The sequence below is a fragment of the Mugil cephalus genome, chromosome 6 (assembly GCF_022458985.1).
Source record: "Mugil cephalus isolate CIBA_MC_2020 chromosome 6, CIBA_Mcephalus_1.1, whole genome shotgun sequence".
Lineage (NCBI taxonomy): Eukaryota > Metazoa > Chordata > Actinopteri > Mugiliformes > Mugilidae > Mugil > Mugil cephalus.
Genome location: NC_061775.1, coordinates 14,746,385 through 14,769,374, shown reverse-complemented (window position 1 = coordinate 14,769,374; position 22,990 = coordinate 14,746,385). Strand labels below are relative to the sequence as shown.

Here is a 22,990-nt window from a genome sequence, read left to right as displayed (position 1 = left end):
AAAGCATAATTCTCAGTGTGGAAGTGGATAGATGCAAAAATACTTCATGTTAGTGAGTATGGCAGCAGCAGTGACAAAAATATATCGCAGTGATATCAAACTCAGTCAGAGAGAGGGCCAATATTAAACACTTCAGATCATGGGTCAGCCAGTATTTAAAATGAGATATAATTTGTCTTTTCAGCTATATTGTCAGAAATCATTATACAGAAATATGAATTCAACTTTTCCCAAACCATAATAAAGAATTTAGAATGAAACTTGTGGCTGCGTGCCAAACACATAACCCGAAATGTTTTAACATCTATAGAATGCTATTTTTCATAAGACATTGTGTGATTATTAGTTATTGTTAGTATGGTTTCTTAAAGTTATTTGTATTGTGTATGAATCTGCTATTATTGACACCTTGAACTGATGCCAGAATAAAACGAGAGTAATGGGGTTAACGCGGTGCTTACTGTACAGTGGAGAGTGTGAGATGGCGCTAATTAGCATGCTAATGCTGTGTTTAACATGCAGCTGTTATTTGGCTAAAGAACACTATCTGTATGTATGTATATATGTCAGTGTGTAGGTTAACAGACTGGTGTTTGGCTGTAGTGGTGTTGTCATTTATATTTTAGTAAATTTTCAGTTTGCCGCGTGTGCTACCTTGGAACAGTAAGCTAACCCATTTAGCCCATTGTCTGCTAACTGATGCAGCGTTTTCTGAAGAATCTCTGTTGACATATTTTAGTATGCAGTACTCTAATTCTTGTAATTTGAAATTTTATGGGTCAACCGTATGGACTGATGTAGTTTCAGAGCGTTGTGCTGCGTGCTATACCAATACGATGAATGGTTACAAAGGCAACAGTGAGACTCTGATGAGTTTGTCAATAAAGTTGATGCTCCTGCCTGATGGGAAAAGTTCAGCTATCGCAATGCAGTCTGGAAGCTGTAGCATCTTGGGGGCCGGATACAATTGTCCCTCGGGCTGGACGTACGCCACGTGCCTTGAGTTTGACATGTGTGATATGTCTGATTCATTGACATGCGTTGTCCTTTCTGTGGACTGTTGAGGAAACAGTGCTTGGCTGCCAAGCCCACGGTGCGTGCCTGAAGATAGATGAGCAAGATTTGTCATTCAGCCAGTGCACCTATAATTACACAGAGGAATTATGGCCGTGCACTAAAATTACTGACTGAATAATAAGCAGAGTAACGAACACTTAGATTCATTTCACAGGTGCTTCACACTTAACCAACAGCTAATTGGGTGTGGGGCACATTTTTCTTATCAAAGACTCTGAACACACCTCTTGAGAAAAGAGATGTGAGAGTATAAAATGAAGGACACTGGAATAGTTGGTTTTAACAAATATATGCTATATGCTATAGTGCTATGATGACATAACCCTTAGAGTATGCATAAAAGCATGCAATGAATAGAGGCCTCTACAGCATAGTGCGCCCATATCCTGTACATGTGTTTACTTATTTCATTTGACCTGTTTTAACTTCTTCTTCTCCAAATACAGTGGATAGTCTGCAGAGATTGAAATCCTCCTCCTGTGTATTTTTTAAACACTGTCACATCATACCAAGGAAATAACGCCTAGTCCCACCTTATCTGAGGATTTGTCTGTGTGATCAAAACCGAAGAGGGTAAAGGTTATATTTAAATTATATAAATAAAAAAAATTTATAAAAAACATAACAGATACCGCTTCACATTTTCCTCTCTGTACTCTTCTTCTTATCCCTCAGGAGTCTATAAAATCCTCCGCCTGAATTCTTACTCAGTCTGTTTGCGCAGTCGATTACACAGCACAGCTCTTTACCGTTTCAGTACTGTTTCCCACATTTTTTTCCGTGTGAATGCATCAATGACGCTAACTGTTACATGTTTTCCGTTGGAGGGTGGTGCCCGTTGTGACTTCAGTGCACATGATGGAGGAGTAAATGCTTTCTGCATGTTTATTTAATTTAAGCCTTCGAAAGGTAATTAATGAGAAAAATCTGCATTTTACTACATTAATTTTTTATGTCTCGTTTCTTGTATTAACTCTCCTTAGACATCTAAAATGAGCAAAATCAGTCTACAGTCTGATGAGACACAAGATGGAGCATTTTCCATGTTGACATGGGCCCTGATGGGCCTGGTTTGTCCTTGCGGACTAGCAGTTGTGTATGCTGTAATGTTTCCTGTTTCCTGTCTATTATCAGCTGTTCACATAATGTCACATGCTCAAAATTGATGGAATTCAATGTTATAGCTCTGCAAGTACTCACATCATGAAGGTCCTTTCATGATTATTCGTTCATTGACAAAAATGTCATGAATAAGACATTAGTGTAACACAATGTATACTACACTTCTCTGGAATGTAAATCTCTACAAAAACAGGAACACAGCATTGCTATTAGAATAGACTGCAATAGATCAACCCCCAAAACTCAAATATAAAAGAAAATTGTGAAAATCAAACCTGTGTTGTTTATTTTAGTAACTTTTAACTAGGTAACCATCCAATGGGAACTAAATAATTTGACATAGTTATATAATTGTGGTTTTGAAAAGAAAAAAAAAATGCATTGGTTCATTTTTAAGGGAACTTATTTCATGATCAACTAAGTTTTGCTACCACGATCAGCCAGGAAATGTATAGTAAAAAATATATTAAAAAAATATATCATATATATTTATTTTGTCTTTGTGGTTACACTGTAAAACATTACAGCCCCATAAGATGTGTCAATATTTTTCTTCTCTTTGACTCCAGTAGTTATGAGAAATTTTTGATATTGAACTCAATTTGATAAATCTTTAGAAATTAAACTAGTCAATTGAAGGGACTTCTGTTTTGTCTGTGGTCAACATTCATTACAGTCATGTCTTTAATTTTGGAGTTTTTTTTTAATTAGACAGAACCTGTTAGTGTTAAATGGTGATACCTTTGAAACAAGGCCCCACAAAAGAGGATTACACCACGATTAAACCATTAGGACGCCAGCAATAATGACGCCATAAGCGTAATGAATGAGTCGATTTTATTTGGATTGGTTTCCCTACGAGGAATACATTTTAAAGTGACTGTTTTTGGTGGATCAAATTTAAACGTCCTCCTCTCTAGACATCATTAAGTGAGGGCATTATTTCAAATGCCAACACCAACCTGTGTACATCTTGTCAATATAGTTTAAAATAAATGTAAAATTTCTGTACAAAAATTCAAGTCTGTCGAATCTGTCAGAATCTTAGGTAAACTTTAAAACGTGCTAGCTGTTATCAAGAGGAGAAATCTAAGTAGAAACAAGTTAAAATGGCTATTGATATGAATATAGTATAGTCATTTGGGTGAAAATAGTGAGAAATTCTGAGTTTATTTGACATGATAAAGTTTTGGTCAATGGATGATGTAACCTAATAAATCGTTCTAACTCAGAAGAGTTTACAAAAGAAATTATCATTAGTTACAACTTTAGGTTTTCTTCAGGCTGTGTTTATTCACATTTGTAAGGCAGCAGGTGAAATTTTGTTTCTGAGTTTTACCGACTTGAAATGTATAACAGTGTCGGTGAAGAAATGCAACGTAAGCGGCAAAACAAGGCAAACATAACAGATGTCGTCATTAAAATTGTGAGAGAAAAAAACAAACAAACAGATGTCCTATTAAGGTGCTATTGTAACGTCCCAGAACATGTCAGTAAAAGTCCCTATTCAAAAGAAAATTCTTATTTTTTGTAACGCATTCATGTCATGCAGGTTGTTAAAACTACAACACAGACTACAAAACGGATCCCATTCTAACTGCCAGTCCCTTGCTGTAACACAAATATCAAAGAAATAAATAGTGTGCAGTTGCTTGGCTAAACAACTAACACAGCAGAGAACAATGAATCAACATTCAACCCTCCCACCCCCCAAAACTGTGGTAGTGCAGATAACAAAAAGCATCCAAACTAAGAATAACATGTTACTATTTTTGTTGGCCCTTCATGCATTTTGGCTTTTTTTTTTTTTTTTGTCATAACAAAAAATATATCTGCCTCTTTTTGACTTTTTTTTGTAAAGAGACTGTATATCTTCAGCAGTTATCTCTAGCTCATTATCCTCTTCCGTTCTCCCTCTCCAGCCTTCCTGCTTTAAAAAGAAAAAGAACATGAAACGAAAGAGGGGGATGTAAAATGTTGCTTCGGGGCGTTCCTGCTTTTGTTCTGTAATGTCTACCAATTCTGCTGTCAAGGATTGTAGCCTAAGTTGAGGCAAATCACCCCACACAAGCAGGGTTCTAAGTTGAAATTGTTAAATTGTTCTAAATAAACTCTTTTCATCACATTGGCTGGTGATCAGTCAGAATTTCCACTAGCGAAATATTTTCTGGTGAAAGTAAGACAGATGATTAGTGCAACTGAATGCATTTGATCATTTTATTAACATTGTTGGCGTGAAAAAAAAACCACAGAAAGTTCAATATATTCACTAAAATATAGAGAAAGTGCAAACATTTCATTTTGTTTTCATATTTTCCAAGTTTGGGATCAAAAAACTTCAGGCACTGTTATGGTCCTTTACTGCCTCGACTTTGTTTGTTTTGTGTTTTTCTTTCACGTACATGTGGTAATATTTACAAAACATGCTGACATCAGCTATTTAGCATTAAACTTCCTTTTCTTCGTTTCGCACATTATATTCTCATCCCCTGCCTCCTTCCTCTTCTCGCTCCCGGACGCCTGTCCCAACCACCACCGCATTTAGTTTAAATTTACTTTTACTTTTTTACTGTTTAGCTGTTTTATCCTTTGTTTTATAGTCTACGTTCCCTGTTTCTCGCTCTGAGTCCATTTGTTCTTTTTCTTCTTCTTTGTGTTTTCTGGCAGTAACTTCGTTTGTTTCCATGGTTTCTCCCGCTGGTTGCACTGCAGACTGTAGTGTGCCTGCGTGCAGCCAATGACCGTCTGAAACATTTGAGATGATGGATTTTTCCTCATGCATCACCAGCTAAACTGGCGTTTAAGTTTTTATTAACCCCTGCCAAAATGAATTTTAATCCACATGTGGCAGGTTGGCAGGTTTTAATTTAGAACCCTGTATACAAGTATGTTTATTTTAATTGAAATTAATTTTAAAAGAAAAAATAGTATTAACTCACATAATTTGCAGATACACATGTTTACATGCAGTTTTCAACTTAATTAGTGCAATTAATATATTAGTTCCGTAGATAATGGTATATATAACTTCGTATTGCGACCTACATCTTGCCTATATCTTACTTGCTGTTGCCTTCATCATTCTCTTGCTGAAATTTTGCCAGTACTTTTACTGAGCTCATAACATTTTCTTCTAGTTGAATTTGAAGATTTAGTTTAATGGCGTACATGTCTTTTTCCTTACTTTTTGTCTGTTTTTTCTCTGCATCTTTAGCTGTCAAGAGTTCCAAGTAGATTCCAGCAGAGCTGGTGGTGCGCTATGGTCTTGTTATTATCAACAATTTGCATGAAATGTTCTCCTATTGCTCTCAGACTTTTACAGACCATTGACACAATTCCCTCTCTGTGGCTCTCTGCCTGGATTGTGAATGTGTAAAATGGCTTGTGAAGATTCTTATGAAGATTTCTTTCAATTACAGAAGTTTGAATATTTTCATATTTTAGCATGAGTGTATCAGAGAGCAGGGTAGTAGAGATGGAATTTAATGCTCTTTGAAGGGAGCCGAACCTTGTGGAGACGATCCTTTCAAAGAGACATTCTAAAGACTGGCTCATTTGGATATTTTTAAGTCTGTCTAGGGGTAACACATTTTATCTGGGAAATAATCACTTGGCTTAGGATGGATTTGGATCACAGTTATTTAAACTTGGACATCCCACTAGTATACAGTATATGTTATACTGGAAGATATCTTGGTTTGATACTCTGCAGCAACCCCGCGACCCTAGTGAGGATAAGCAGTAGTAGAAGATGAGATGAGATATCTTTGTTTGAGTTGAATTGAAATATTAATTCTAGATTTATACTGTCTTTATCCTGTGGAAATACAGAGAAACGGACATGTGATACACAGAAGGAAAAAAAAAAGAATGGCTCACAACTGGGACCCGTTTCCCATCGTTCGTTTTATAGAGCTGATCAACAGTTTTGGTTGAAAGTCTTTTACAACTTTACAGTCTAGCACAACTTGGACCGACTCAAAGCTTTTAATCACATTTGTGCAATAGGACGTTTACCGATGGCTTTGGTTACTCACATTACTTAGACTGAAATATCAGTTCATTAGTGGTTTGGTCTGTTGAGGGAATTGTTATGATATCATGAAATATTACAGATATTGCCAGGCCCAAAGTCCTCTTCTGCGCTGTGTATACACACTTCTCTTCATGGCCATTTCTCCATAGGGTCCACTGATGTTCAGTATCCCTGCACATCTCATCTCTTCTCTCTCATCTTCTATAACTGCTTATCCTCAGGAGGCTCGGGGGTGTGGGGCTTGGGGGAGGGCACTGGTGCCAGTCTGTCGCAGGGCCAACACAGAGAGACAGACAACCATTCACTCACACCTACGACCAATTAAAAATGACCAATTAATCTAACGAGCATGTCATTGGACTGTCGGAGGAAACCGGAGTACCTGGAGGGAATCTACGCCGACACAGCAAGAACATGCGAACTCCACAGAGAAAGGCCCCAGCACATCTAGTTTTCATGTTTATTTATTTATTTATTTAACAGAAATGTCAGGGAGATGGCTATAAATATAGCTCTCAGTGTAAGGGATGTCATACTGCTTTAGTACACTAGCCCATGTATGGTTTTGCAACAACCATATGTTCAATGTTACCCTTTAGCACCGCGCCACATACAAAATAGCAGTCGACCTGGTGCGTATGAATCGTTTTTTAGGGTGTGACATGCATTCCACACCGCAGCTATTACCCTGACCTTCCTGCTCGAATAGTTTGCCCACGTCCTGCTCCGGTTTTTCACCCTACCACTGTGCGGCAAATGACTTCCAAAATCCCGGTCGTCTCCTCCGCAGCCAGTGCTGATTTAGAGAGCTGGAAAGAGCAGGGCCAAGGATGGATAGATGAAATATTGATGAAAAGCTAAATGTGTGATTTGTAGCATGGCATCAAAGGCATCTGCTTCACTGGTGCAATGAGGGGAAGAGGGAGCAAGGAGGGAAGAGGGGAGAGACGGGGGAAGATGTATAGATGCATCCGAACCTGGACAGATGATGACAAGACGTGAAGGAATTCACTCAGTGACAGTCAGATAGCATCATATTGCAGTAAGGTAGGCAATCTCTTTGAAGTCTTTTTTGTAACGGCATCAGGAAAAAATGGGAAACGTTGTGAATGGTCTCTTTTTGTAGTTTTTATGCTACTGTATATCTCACTAGATTTATACCTAATGTGATAAGGATCCCACTCGTGTAATGCAACGTGATGAATCGGTTCATTACGCCAGTCTGGTATTCATGCACAAATATATCAACAGCAACTTAAATAGTCATTTAAATAATAAATACTTCCTTGTTGAAGCTTCATAAAAGTGTAGTGCTTGTTGGCTTAGCTGAAAAACTGCTTTTGCGGTTCAGAAAGTTGGAAGGTGGAGAACCAATACTCTGTTACTCTGAGTCTGTTGCTCACTTGGGCTCGTTTTATTGGTGTGATAAATTTCTCCACACCCACTATTATCCCCTTACCCTGGGCATTCGAATTTCAATTTGGGTATTATTTAAAGTCACGGTTATAACCACTTTGGGAGCTTTTTTTTTTTTTTTTTTTCCACGTAGCAGCATAGCTGGTTGCTAGGTCCCAGAATCAACGGCGGTCCTTGAGCTCCACCTCCTTCCGCAACAGTTACAACATGGCTGTTCTGTATCTGTTCTTTCTGCTGTTGAAAACCAGTCAGTCAAGTCAGTCTTGAAACACACGTGTCAAAATCTGCGTCTTTGCTGTCCCTGTTGACACTTAAAGAACCGCGACTTAAATATCTTTCATGTCTGTTTCTATATGGTGAAGCCACTGGACACCGGATTTCCCTCGGGATGAATAAAGAATGTATCTAATGTATCTATACTTATATACACAACGCTAATGACCTAACACATTAAGGCGCTCCTTTTGGAATATTTAATACAACAACAGTAATGATGTATACTGGTAAATACTTATAACAGAAGATGACAGTTGATCAATGACACAGTAAACCTTCTAAGTAGAAGATACTAAGCTGAGATGCAGATTAACTCTCTGAAGCGACAGACCGACATAAAAGCATCCAGCACTGGCTGAGTGCCCGCCGCAGTGGGTATAAATTTCTGCCACTAATTTTAGAAATGCCGAAGAAATTTGTGGCACTACCAGTATATAAGGTATAGACTTACTGCTCAGCTTTCTCCTCCAACACCCTTTCCTTCTTTTCCCTACCCTCCCACCCCTTCACTAACTCTTCTTTTATCCAAGCCAAATGCTAATGCAGCCAGAAGGCTCTTTGAAATTGAAATGATGTGAAAATAGAATTTCAGTGGCAAATGAGCTGTGTTTGCTGGTACCGTCGGGGCCAAACGAGCCCTTTGAACGAGTCTCTCCCCCAGCGAGGGGGCCCTGTTCTGGGCCGCGGTCTCTCTGGCGCTCCCCTCCCTTCTCACGTCAGCTGGAGAGCTCCCAGCGGAGCGGGGATCAGGCCGAAACTGAATGGAAGGGAGTTTTGTTTTCGCACATGCGCACGTGCACGTGGATCTAAACATAGCCACATTTGCACATGAACAGGCTCAAAAACAAACTCATTAGCATACAGAGGTTCTGACACGGATGCTTAAAATCCCTAAGCAGAAGAACAACAGTGTTCATGTATGAGGGGAAATTCAGATCTTATGTTAAAACTTGGTGTTTTGTTTTAAATAACTGACTTTTACCATACTTTCACACATCATCTGTTGATGTGGGTCTATTATGGAGTTCATATTGTTCACCTAGTGATGACCTAAACCTAACCCCAACCCTTCAAACGCTTTACGGCCTGTAGATGACGTTTCATTTCAAATTCAACTTGCTGGAGAGCACAGACAAAACAACGGACAGCTTTGTAGATAAGGATGGGATACATGTGCATACACACACCTGTCATGAGCATTTTTTATTTTTTTTTTAAACTTGTCAGCGGTAGAAACAGAACGGCGAAAAAACTTTTTGACAAGGCATCCCATCAACGGTGTGCTCGTGTGGAGAAAGACACACACGCAAACCAAAGGCAGGTGCTCAGGAGAGAAAGCACGTAGGAGCGCATACACGGAGAAATAAGAAAACCAAGAGAGACAAAAGTGAAGCGAAAGATGCGGGCTCGGCCGAGATGTCGGAAGACAAGAGGGAACGTTTAAATGTCAGTGTTTTAGATAACAGCCCTAATCCCCCTGAATATACTCTGCCTTTGACACACATTTTTGTATGACTATTTTTGTGAGGACCTTCATCGGCTTAATGCACTCACTAGCCCCTTACCCTAACCCTAACCATCTCGACTAAGTGCCCATCCCTTAACCCTATTCTAACCCTAACCTCTATCTTAAAACCAAGTCTTAACCCTCTTGTAAAAATGAGAGGACAGACCAAAGTGTCCTCACTTTGCACAATGTCCTCACTCTGAAGGAATTCAAACTGGTCCTCACAAAGATAGCTGTACATGAGCGCAAACCCAGGCTACAGTGCAGCAAATCTGGGTTACATAAAGGGTGGGGGGGTGGCGGATGTTGTCAGTTTTGGATCTCAACAGAAAGATGGCACACAGAAAAATGAAATATTATTTAATTTAGCTTAATACAGACCCAACATGGGGACTCTTCCCATAACATTATACCACAAAAGCCTTTTTTTCTTGCTGCGTAGGACAAATGAGTTTCAGTCAGAAGCCATTATTGCTGATATTAGATTATTATAACACTGTTAAATAATGTGGGATAGGAATGAACACATTAGCTTGAGAAAAGTGAATAAAGTTAAATGACCTGCCGTCAGTCACCAGAGCTGATGCAGGACGACAGTACATCGGAGGAGTGACTTGCCTTAATAGTTATAGTAAAAAATAGTAATAATTATGGATTGAATAAACGTGCGAGTATGAACATTAAATGGGGTAGAACTGATTGAAATGCATTTCACTTTTCTTGGTCCAAATGAAACGAAGCCTTTAATGTGAAACTTGTATCGTTTCATTCCACAGGGCTTCAAATCAAGAAAAAACATATATGGTTTCTGTGTATATTCTATTACAGAGTAAGGGCAGATTTGATTGCGAAGGATAAAGTGACAAAAAAGAGTAAGATGAAAACAAATGTATCACTATGCGTGACTGAAACACATTTAGTGAATGAAGATATGAATTTGTAACAGTATGTGAATGCACGTGTGTGTATTGGCTGATGCGTTGGTGCTCGCAAATCAGTTGGTTTCTGTCGTTAATAAAAAAGAAAAAAGAAAAAGAGCCTCAACTTCACAGTTGTTGGACGCATATGAAACAGCAGCATGGCCTGACTTAGCCTCACTCCAGCCTCTGTGCTGCATCACTCCCTGGCTGGCCGCCCAGTATGGAAATACCCTTCAGCCTTAATGGACGTTTCATTTAATAATCAGTGATTGATCACTGCTGGTAATGATGTATAAGCAGTAAGAATCAGTCGGAAGAATATTCTCAGTCAATAATTGGAAAATGTAGAGAGCTTTGCAGAAAGACGGGCGACTGTGTTGCCAATAGCGGCATGTCTCCTTAACTCTCCAATTGTCAATATGGCATCCCGTTATTTGCCAAAGGCAATTAGCACCATGGAGTCATGTTGTTGAGTTAGAGTCACATCAACCTCACCGAGCTAATTAGACACACTTGACCTTTTCTACATGAGGCTAATTTTAGAGATGGGACTTCACTTGAAGACGAGGCACAGCCAATTAAAGCAAGAGTGTAAATGGGGACATTACACCTTGTATGACAATTCAGATTTTTTCTGTGTAGTATGTAAATATTGCAAGTCAAGGAAAACACAGTCACATTTAGTGTTGAAATGAGGATGTTATAAGTCTGCAGGTCTGGCTAAACACTGTAAATAAGACACTAACTTGAAATGCAAAACAGATAATTATTATGTAGCCAGGTGTATATATAGGTATATGATATTCACAGTTTATTTAGGGCCGCTAAACATGGGGCTGAAGGTCAGCCACTGGCCAATGTTGCAATGTTGGGCTGTCGGTGAGTGTCTGCGGCCCTAGTTTTTTCAGTGTGTCCGGCGTCGCAGATTTTAGCTGGACACCTGTCTGTGGCTTTTTTGGCTAGTGGCCCCGTTGTTAAGAGAGGCCACTGTGATTAGCCGTTCTGCTCAGGTAATCAGTCCACAAGAAGAGAGATTAAACTCCCGACTTTTCATCACACCGGAACATTCTAAAAGGCAAATACTCTCACAGCGACATAATCATCTGGGATCAAGAGACTGAAGACCAACTAATCAGCATGACTCATAAGAGGTCAGCTTATCGTATTTGATAATCCTTGCTCCCCCGGTTTTCCTTTCTGAATGTTGAATATAGACGACTGCTGCCTGCTGCTATGGAAACTTATTTCCTCTCAGTCCATCACTACCTCCTAGTTTCTAATGTGCTTTCATTTGCAATTTTTTGGCCCAGACATAAGGAAAATAAGATGACAAATACTTACCATGTAATCCAAAAAGTAATGCTATTTCCAAGATGTTTTTTGGCAAAACCTTTTTAGTCAAATGCAGGGTTGATTTGTTTTATGCAAGAAAGAACAACCTTGGATAATCTAGTATTTATTTACACCACACACTGACTATCAGTGTAATGTAAATGTTTTCAGGGTGCCTACCAGTCACTCCTTCATGCCAGTTCCTATGCTCATCACTTAATGACACACTTAGCCAAAGCTGTTTGTGCTTCTTAAATGTCTTTCTTGAGACTGGGTTTGGCTTGGGGCAGTACTATCCGGTCTAGGTGTGTAAATAATTCAACAACATGTCTTTCACCACCATACTGTAGACCTCTTTTGAAACTAATGAGCTCCTCACATCACAGTCTTCATTGATGTTTTTGCTTCTTCAGGTCTATAATAAATACTACCCCTGGAGAGATTCACCATCAAACACACATGTACTGGCGACACATATACACATGTGTATTTTAAGATGCTGTGACATTAGTGACATTTGATATCCACGAAGTAGGTAATAGGTAAATTATATAGTTCTGTATAAGTAGGTAAATTATACTGTTTTTGTGTGTGTGCTTGTGTCAGACTGCATCCTGGTGGGGATGACTTCTACGATCAAGGAGTGCCATTGCTCTAGGGTGGGGGTGTCTAGTCCAGTCTAGGTGGGTAGGTAGTACAAGTAACATCCACAGTAAAGCCAGGAACATGAGTGTCCCAGCAGAACATTGTATTGTCACGAAATGCTCAATCTTATTTACTTCTCCTGTGGTTTTAATGTTGTGGCTGCCACGGTGACTAATTGCTGAATTGCAAAACACAAGCGAGCCACTAGCGTTGTTTGACATTTAACCCATTTGCCAGCCAACTGTGTAACCTTCACATTGACAAACAAGGCATTAAAAATCAATTTATCGAAAATGCGCTGCAGTTACCCTATACGCATTTTTTTCTGTGAGGGTAGTTGATGAAGCCAGATATCAAATGTTTTGCAGACACACTGATGTACCTTGTACTATGCTTACTGTTAGCTAGCAACACTTTCTTGTTTCTTCCTGTTTCCTGGAACTCCAGGCTCGATGTGTCGATCTCGGCTAGCTCCTCGTCACATTCAATCTACATATTGGTGGAAGTTTCCTTTGCGGTTAAACTATCAAAACACATTACTGTATTTTGAGGTCAATGTTAAGACAAGGTGCAAACCCAGACCTCTGTGTTCCAAAGGCTTTGTGGGTATTTGTGGTATCCAAATAGTAAACTTGAAATGAAATATTGGTCTGAAATATGAGTTTTCATCTACCTTAACCTCCTGAGACCCTGCGAAGTTTTAGGTTTTATTGCAGCTTCTTCTACTTCATTTAAACCCGTTGTCCTCATTAGTGGACACTTTAGTCTGCCATCTAGTGGTAGCAAAGGGCCAATACACTAGTTGGTAATAACATAATAGTGGGCATTTCATCGGATTCATTCTATGGATGATCACAGTACAAAAGTGGATGAGGAATAATACCCCAAAACCCCTTCAAATTCTACAGTTAAAACATATTTATTTATGCTTATAATGCTTAACGTTAATAGTTTGATATGACCCGCAAATTTAACCAATTTTATCAATAGCAACAAGCTACAATGTCATTAGTCAGGAAGTACTCATTTGAGGACGTTGGGTCTTCATTGTTTGTGATTCTGGTTTTGCTCAGCCATGAACAGGTATTAAAATGAATAGTTTTAGATTTTGTCACACATTGGGTGACTTTATTATAATATAAATAATGATTCAATCCCAGTGTCCATATGTGAGGACATAGATTTTTTTTCTTTTTTCAAAAACTACTTCTTTCTGTTGAAAGATGTTTTTATACTTATTAGGTCCTACTGATCCCCAACACCTTGGAGAAGTTTAAAATGCATAGCAAAGAAAATCTCGAGTCTCAGGAGGTTAAAAACTAATTTGTTCTGTATTTATGAATTCTTAAAATTAGTGGTATACTGCTTCAAAGACATATCATTTCTTAATTACAATCAGCGGATGAATGGTCAGCCTCATTCAAAAGTTTTAATGCACCCTTGGGTGATGATATGCTGTATGGACAGACAGGAAAAGAAAGAAAAGAAAGCCATGACAGCAGAACATGAGCTGGGATTCATTCCCATGGAGCTGTATGTATGCAGCTTTTATGCTAATTGGTTTTGTCACCATGAAGCTCAGGGTTTCCTTTTTAAGATCTCACACACGTCACATACACACAGCGGGGAAACAGTCTAGAAGAGGTCGTTTTATGCTCAAATGTGGCTTCTGGCTTTTGTGCATGCTCAGCAGGTCAAGGTACAGGCATTGTGTTTATCTACTATATTTCACTCCCTTTCACGTTTCATACCACCACTGCTGCTTGATGTCTATTAAAGAAAACAACTTCAAAAATAATGGTTTAAAGAAAATAAGGAGTAGGCTTTTATGTTGGATAATAGACAGCATTCTGTCTGCAGGGAATGGAGGAAGAAAATCCAAATCCCTAGGATATTTTCAGCGTTTATTTTTCAGATTTTACAGCAGCAGAAGTCCTAATTGTTTTGTTTTATATTGAGTTGAAATCAGGAAGTGAGTCAGTCATTAAATTACTACTCCTAACACAAAGCCTAGTCATAAGATGTGTAAACAAAAGCAAAACCTGCTTAAAATTGAGATATGACTGACTGGATGTGTTTCTTTTGGGTTGTCATTTTTTATTTCTTTATTATTTCTAAAGACTGTATTGTGTACTGATATTTCATGATACAGTGCATTTCTGTGACTGTCTAGTTGATGTGACAAAAATAGAGTAGATGTAGATGAAAGCCGGCGTGACTTTGGCACTTTATCTCTGAACAAGGATTACAGAGCACTTTTGATTCACTTTTATAGTGTGATAATCCTTGAGATTTTCAATTCAGTGCTGTGAGATTCCAGTAAAGGCACAGAAATGTCGCTCTTAACAGAACAGTAAAATGTTAAACTCTCCAACAAATGCACAAACATTCAGTGAAAAGTGCACATCAGGGCCCATAATCCAGTTTTAAGGGAAGATGGGTTGAAGTATTTTCTTATTTTCCTTATTCAAGAGCTAAAGAAAGCTATAACATTCATGTAGCTGGAACCTTAAATCACCCATAAAGTGCAATACATTCTATCACTGGAGCTATTCTTATGCAGCATTACACAAACATCTTTTTTCTGTTGAGTTCCTTTCCTTAAAGCCTGAAGTCAAAATCCATATTTCTTTCTTGTGTAAGCAGGGTCACAAACTCGGGTTTAAAACCTCTGCAGTTCCTGTCATGCCATATTTCACAGAGCAGTGGGTGAACACAGAGCAGAGCTGACAAGTCTCTCTGCATGGGGAGAGAAGGCTCAGTTCAAAAACAGCTTGACTCCCTGATAAATGGACTGGCCACTGGCCTATTAGCTGACAATGGTGGTCAAAATGAGTCCTTTAGTAAAAAGAAGAAACAACAACACGTGTCTCTTTGGATGTGGGACCTGCTGTTCTGACACATCCTGAGACGTATTTGGTTTGACTGGTTGGTGACTGCTGAACCACTCCGGCCAACGCGCGTCTGGTGGTGGGTTGAGTCAAGTCTTACAAATAGTACAACAATGAGCAACGCCAGCTGTGTGGTTACTGCAAACCTCGACCCTTAGTTTCCAATGCACATTTTGGCAACTTGGGACGAACAGTGGTCGTAGTGGTTAGCAGTGATGCCTTGCAGCAAGAAGGGTTCTGAGTTTGAACCACCAACTTTCTGTGTGGAGTTTGCAATTTGCAAGGGCTTTCTTCAGGTGATGCATTTGTTAGGTTAATTGGTAAATGGTTCTTTGTCGTTCTGTGTTATTCCCGTGCTAGGCAGACTACGTATGTACCTCATGTTTGATCCAAAAATAGTCTGGATAGGCTCCAATGGAAATCTCGTGTGCAACTGTGTATATAGAGTCTATATTTGGAATAAACGCATCATTGTACATGGTTTGGTATATGAAGACATTCACATGAAAGATAAAACAAGACCAATTTGCATCAGTCTGCCCAATAGGACCTCTGTATTACTTTTATTTGCAAAACTTGCAAATGGACCGTGAACAGCAGCTCACGTCAATCTACTTTATTATTTCAACATGCATATTAGCTAAATCAGAAAGTAGAGTGGAATAGTGGTTAGAGAAAGTGCTTTGTGACTGTGAGGCCCCTGGTTTGAATCATCTCTCTGACTGATGAGCAAGCAACCAAAGCCCCCCAAACTGCTCCCCAGGTGCCATGCACGGCTGCCAACTGCTTGCTATTCTGTGTGCACAAAATGGATGGGTTAAATGCAGAGAATGAATTCCTTGTATGTGCACCTACATGGAAGGCCAATAAATCTGATTCAATTTGATTCCACATTCAGCACAGTACAGGTGTGTGGTTCTGTGCTTGGCCTTATTCGGGTTGGCTACGACTCCCGTCGCAGCAGGAAGTCCTCTAATCGCAAGGTTGGCAGCTTGATCCCTGCCTTGGCTCATCCTGTCTTTGGTGTGACAGGAGGGTAACATGGAAGGCTTTTTGGACAGTTTTCAAGTGCTGCTATTGGTTACAAGTTTTAACACTTTTTGCCTTCAGATCTGTTTGCAAGACTCGCCAAAATGACTCGCTCGTATGACGCACAGCGTTTTATTCACTGCCTTTATTGTAGAGATTTGACATCAACTGAGCAAGTCATTCCAGATACTGCTCTATTACTAAAAATATGCACATTTTGATATGACATGCCTTATGTTAGACAATATGATGACCAAATCATCCCATATTTGCATCTCAGTATGATGGACATAGTCTAATATTCTACAGTAAGAGCTTTGTCGAGACTTCAGCTTCTAGTCTCCTTTTTCATTGCGTTGCAGAACTTGTTCACATGTTCTTAGCAGATGAATAACCCGGAAAGATTAGAGAATTAAAGCCAGGGGCTCATAATTTCATTCCTTTTTTCTAGCTCTCTACTTTCTTGCTTATTTGCACACTAGTCACACATCTTCACTCATGTCCTCCCCTCCCGGACGTTTCACTGCTTCGAATTGACTCACTGACATTGACAGCGTGGGCGTTTGTTTCGTCAGCAAGCGGCAGAAGGAGAGAGAACATCGGAGGAATGCGAGAATAAAATTATTAGTAGCGGAGAAGGAGAGGAGGGAGAGCAGGAAATGTGAGTAGATGAAACGGGCGACAGGAGGAAATGCAGCGTGGGTACGACACAAGGTGAGAGGAACATTAGAGTGGGCGTGAAAGCTTTTTGTTCCCCGATGCATCACTGGTTTACAGCTCAGACCAGCTTTACAGATCACAGTTTGTGTTTTCAATGGGGTATTCAAGGATATTCCCAAGCATTCTTAGCTTTAGAAGGTTGTAGTATTTTTGTCGATTGGCTATTGACCTGCTTGGTTCCGCTTTGCAGCTGCCAATAAATTGCTCATAAGCAAAGGGCACATAATGTACATATACACACTGTTGAGCATCTCGGAGAATGTCAGAGTACCCTAACCCTAACCCCAACGACTACCCCAACCCTAACCCTTACTCCACTTTGCTTTTGTTACTCTGTCGCCATGTCACCACTATATTATATACATGTGACCTGGTCTGGGATATCTTTTGGAATTTTGCCTAGTCCTAATGTCCAGCGGCATCTATTCTTGCATGTCTTAGAAGATCCAGGAACCCTTTTGTGGGGGAAGGCGTTGAGTCCCTCTGTACCTCCACTGGCCTTACAGTGACAGCCAGAGTGTTTTCGACTGGTGCATGGCTTTAATCACCTTAATTGGCCAGACCTGTCAAGGGATGACATAAAGACATGGCTGAAACGGCCTGAGGAGACCCCACTGTTCTGTCAGCCACAGAACCATGACTCACCACTTCTCATTTGCTGCCTAGTTTGGCTTATAATTTGTGTAAATCCAATGCCTCGTCTCAACTTTTTTTTTTTTTTTGTCCGCGTCGTAACATAAACGGGGGTTTCCTTTTTGCCTTAAAAACTCACATCCCATGAATGAGTTTCTGTAGCTGCTTGGATAAAAAAACAAAAAACAAACAGGAAATGGTTTTGTTCTGGTACACAATAGAGGACGTCATGGGCTTTCTTCATTTAATCTGATATTTAATATGCAATCTGGAGAGTTAAGGGAGCCACATTATCGGAAATACTTCTTCTTGGTGCTGACCCCATATGACTTGTGTATGTTAGGGATTGCTGTCATGTCACCCATGGTGTACAGGACTCCAAATATCTATAATAATAGACATTATAAAGAAGAAGTAAAATGTAAACCGAGTTTATATAAAAGTGTGACTGATGACGGTCTGGGAGGAACATAAATGTGACAGGGGAATAACACAAAAATACAGGTCAGAATTCCACTGAGTCATTTTTCATAGTTTTCTTTAAAAACTAAAGCTAATGTATATAATTGGAGTCTTTCTGGTTGAATGTAATGATCAACCCAAGGGGTATTTTACACATACGCAGCTAACATGGTGAAAAATGATCAAAAACGGTAAGTGTTCATGCATAAAACAGCATGAAACATGCAACATTTTCCTTTCATTTGAGTGCGGAGAATCTGTCCACCGGTGCTTTCAGATAGACTGTCTAATTTTTTCCCCTGGTGGAGTTTTTCCTGAAGTGCATTAGACTCTCAGTTTCAGCTTGCGGAATGAGTTCTGTATTTATATATATAGTTTACAGCCTGTAGGGATTTTATCCAAGGTCAGTAGTAGATTACCTATTTGGCTCATTGAGCCATGTGCTGTGTTAGACCCCCCCACACCTTTCTTTTTTTTTTTTTAATGTGCATTGGTGATTGATTAAGCTAGTGTGTTTCTATGCCAGTGTGGGTCCTGACTGATGCACAGAGAGAGCAATATGTATGGATAGCTCTTGTGCAGAATGTGCGATCGATGCATGGACTCTCCTCGCAATAATTACCTCATCCAGGAGAGGGGAAAGCCTCAGGGTTGAGTATGAGTGTGTGTTATCGTGCGTATGTGCTTGTGTGTATGTGTCCTTCTTGCTTCCCAGCTGACTTTTTAAGTCATGGATTGTTGCGGTGTCAGAGAGCGTGAAACTCTTCTTCATCAGTTTCTAATCAATGCTGTTGGTGGAGAGAGGGAGATGTGAGGACAGGAGAGAGCGATGGACACAGAAAACAAGGAACTGCAGAAGGCAGGAAGTGCAGATTATACACAGAGGGGCTGAAAATCAAAACTCTTGGCTGCACTGATTGTTGAATAGAAATCACAGGACGGAGTGATTGCATGTACTCTTTCTACTTCTTTTAGACATCAAAAAAAAAAAAAAAAAAGGAAATTCAGTTTCATACAACTAGGGCAACTATGTAGCTTCGCTCATGGCTATCTTTGCTAAAAGGGAGATTAATGCCTCAAGAAGCACGAGCCATCACGTCCAAAACCAGAATGAGACAAATGTAGATATAAATGAAATACATCAGGGGTCTTCAACGTTTTTCAGGCCAAGGAACTCCAAACTGATGGAGAGATTAAATAGGGCCCCCCTACCTACTGTATGTGTTCTATATTTAACTTGGCCTATTATCATTTTACATTCAATATTAAGCTATCCCTCATCCCTTTACTAAAATATTCATGTTAATGTGTATTTAAAGAAATTTAAATTTGTGGGGGGAAAATGGAAAAAAAATATATATATAAAAAATGTCTTATCAACCAAGGGATTTGGCGACCCCTATGCAATGCCTCTGTGGACCCCCTAGGGGTCATGGACCCCCCGTTGAAGGCCTAAATATATTATAGGTATATTTAATTGTATTGTATCAGATTTAAATTTAACATACATTTTAAACAATAATTTAAACACTTCCATCCCATCTATTTCCTCTTATCTGTTAGCTTCTTTTACTCTTTCTGTTCACGGATGCTAGTAATCATACAGCTTTTGACTTCTTTTGAGGAAATCTCCTCCTGTTTGATTTTCAAGGGTGCTGCAGTTTTGTGGCATCAGAGTCCATGCTGCCTCTCAAGTCAGTCAATCCGTGTTCTTGAAAGAGAAAGGAAGACGAAACCAGAGCATAGAGGTAGCAAAAGAGCGCGCGTTCGCATGTAAGTCAGAGAAGGTAAAATAACTAAGTTGTACGAAAACAACAGTCAGAGTCAGAGATGGAACATTTCATCGTGTTCCTAATTACGCATCGGAGCCGGTGGCAGCTGAGCCCTCACCAGTGAGATGGCCACAGATTGCGAAAACACACGCAGACATAGGTTCACGGCAGAGGTGGAGTACGGGGCAGAGTCGAGGCCTTCTTGTCACTGGACAGTTTAGGGCTGACACATGATTGCTGCATGGTCTCTCTCTCTCTCTCCATGTGTTTGTGTGTGTGTGTGTGTAAGAGAGAAATGAGCTGTCATGTTGTCATGGGCTTGTCTGGTCTGATCCCCACTAACCCCCCAGTCAAAAAAGATGCTTGTGCAATGGCAGCACGTGTAGAAAAAAACAATTACCATGTTATTATTTTCCAAATATAAAGTATATATATGTTAGCCTGGATGCCACTGACAGATAGCATCTGAATGCTTTACCTATACAAACATACATACATATTCCAAATCCACATATTGTATAAAGGAAAAAGGGAAAATAGTCAAACTGGAATCTGGAGTTGGTGTATTCTGAACTGAGTGACAGGAGAGAGCTTAAGAGGTTAACGATGAAATGAGTCATGTATGTTTGGGTATTAACGCCGAGCCTTCCGTCACTCACCGTGATGCGTGCTAAAAGGTTAACACGAAACCCGCCACAACCTTTGCGCGCTGTTTAGACGGCGATCTCTCTATGCGGTAAACTCCATAAACAGGTGACACATCCCTAGACAGCAGTTTCTCCGTGTTTCTTAGACGTTTCACAAATTTAAAAGAAGCGACTCTCGCGTCTCCGTGCTTATTCAGCACAAAGAAAGCCCGAGTCAGCTCCCGCTTATCAAATTGCTTGTCAGATTCACAAAGGAGAGCTGGGAGAATGCTGTAGGACAGAATGGTATGCAGGAAGCCAGCTCCCATTTTAAACTCCCTGGAAAGGAATCATTGGTCTTAAAATAAACCTGCAGGATGTTGAGTGACGGAGGCGTTATTACCCATCAAAATGAATTACCGACGGGAACTTTCTCAAGCCTTTTAATTCATTAATCCCCACCCCCCCTCCTCATTTTTCCGTTTCATAAACAGATATTCAAGTCAACACAGCCACAGGAGTTTTTATTTATGAATGAATGCGCTGCTGTAAAGTTGTGTGTGTGTGTGTGTGTGTGTGTGTGTGTGTGTGTGTGTGTGTGTGTGTGTGTGTGTGTGTGTGTGTGTGTGTGTGTGTACGTGAATACTTGAACGGTATGCTATTCTAATGTCTTGCAAGCTTATATTTCTGACTTCCAGACTGCATGTTTCTGATCTTTTATGTTACATGTGTGTGTCTCTCTCTCTGTCTGTGTTGTCTTTGTGTGTATGTGTGTGTTTGTCTCTGTGTGTTTTTATTTATTTATTTATTTTTTAGGACAGCATGTGTTTATGTGTCTGTACGTACAAAAACGTGTATTAAAATGTGGATTTGTCAGTGAAGAAGCACCTGACCACTTCCCCTGCCAAACTTTTAGAGCAAGCGCTTAAACACCAACAACAAACTTTAACACCCAGTTTTAGGTCAGATTATCTTCAGCATAAAGACTGGAGACGGGTGGCTGTGAATCTGTTACCTTAATTAACCTGATCAGCTAAGCTAATCAGATGAAGTTTGTAACTTGAAATTGAACTTTTTTTCTTGGAACGGAAATTCCAAAGGATATTTTTCCCTGCGTTGTGAGCTTTTCTCCAAACAAGCAACCAAGCCTTATTGATGCTGACGGTGGATTTGTTTGTCTTTGGTATTATATGGATTACTCCAAAACTTGGAAGTCTTCGCTAATTCCCATCAAGGTCTAATTTTTCTTCATAACTTTCCAGTCTGTGCGCACTTGCAGTGTACATTGGCAACATGACAGAAGGGAGTCAAATAAATGAATACGTCGGTGAATACTATATCATAGTCAACATAAAAAAAAAAGACATGATGAAAAAAATTATATCAATTTGCCTTTATCTTCTGTTCTCATCGATTTCTCTCTCCACGTTTTGAATTCTTTGAGATTTTCACATTGCAGAACGACTGACAAACACCACAGGGGCAGGTTGTCACATGCTTCTTTTGACTGCCCCGCTCTTACGGTTGCTGCCTCTTTTACAGCCTCCATGTTTATGTCCTCGCTGCACTGGTTAACACAATGTGTCTGATAAGTTGAATTTGTGCTACTTTAAATTACATGCACTCTTTAAAAAGTCTCATGTCTTTTGATCCTAAGTGCTTTAATCTTCTGTTATGTCTTTGTTTTTAACAGAGAGCTTGTATTTTTTGGCCTCTTTTTTTTCCCAAAGTCCCTCTTTTCTTGCTCTTCTTAAATGAATACAGTAAATTCCGACTGTGAACGTGTGAAATGGACATTGTGGTAATGTTTACCCAGTCTCCTTGTCAGTGTGAGGATTTTTCGAAAAAAAAAAAAAATGAAAGGGACTATAAAGAGGATAATTACTGAGAAACTTTCTTATCTTTTGAGAGCATCTTTTGAAAGCTGTGTGTGTTCTTGATCACCCTGTTTTCCTCCGTTCTTCTCCTTCTTGGTCCTATAGGTCCCCTTACAAAGAAACACACTGATGATTTAGGTGATAATGACCGCACGGACGATGAAGGTATTTTTTCCCCCAATGCCAAACTGATTTGCATGACAAGGGAAACCAAACTTACCCTTTCTCCTCCAATTTTTATCTTCTTTGATTTTCTTACATTTCTTGTCCTTTTTTTGAAAGTGATGGACATTTTCTTTTTGCTCTTTACTCGTAAACTCTCTTTTTGGGCTGGATGTGTTTTGTCCTTTTCCGCTTGATGTCTAAAGTTTACATGTCTCCCACCATTCTTTGATATTAATCCTGTAACATAGATTCTCTGCTTGGATTTGCTGTTTCCTTTACCTTTTCTTTACTTTTCTATGTTGCATCCCACCAGCAGATAAAATAACTATTAACCCTTAGCCAGCTCTTAACACATTTTTGCATGTGTATTATTTTCTTTTGATTCTACACGTTTATGAATCTGGTCATGTCAAAAAAAAAGATCAACAACTGGCTAACTGGCTTGCATCTGTAACATTTAGACCTGTTCAAGTTTTGGGCATTA

The 22,990-nt window shown here is 39.6% G+C and overlaps 1 protein-coding gene across 2 annotated transcripts in view; it reads left to right on the top strand.

The window, feature by feature from the left end:
- The window catches only part of nlgn1 (neuroligin 1), a 262,746-nt gene that overhangs the window by 72,225 nt on the left and 167,531 nt on the right, over positions 1-22,990 (top strand). The window contains exon 3 of one of the 2 annotated variants that reach the window (XM_047587289.1): positions 22,447-22,506. The exons of the other annotated variant lie outside the window; for it this stretch is intronic. Coding sequence (XP_047443245.1) covers positions 22,447-22,506 — 60 coding nt within the window. The remainder of the gene's footprint in view (positions 1-22,446; positions 22,507-22,990) is intronic. 2 annotated transcript variants of the gene reach the window in all.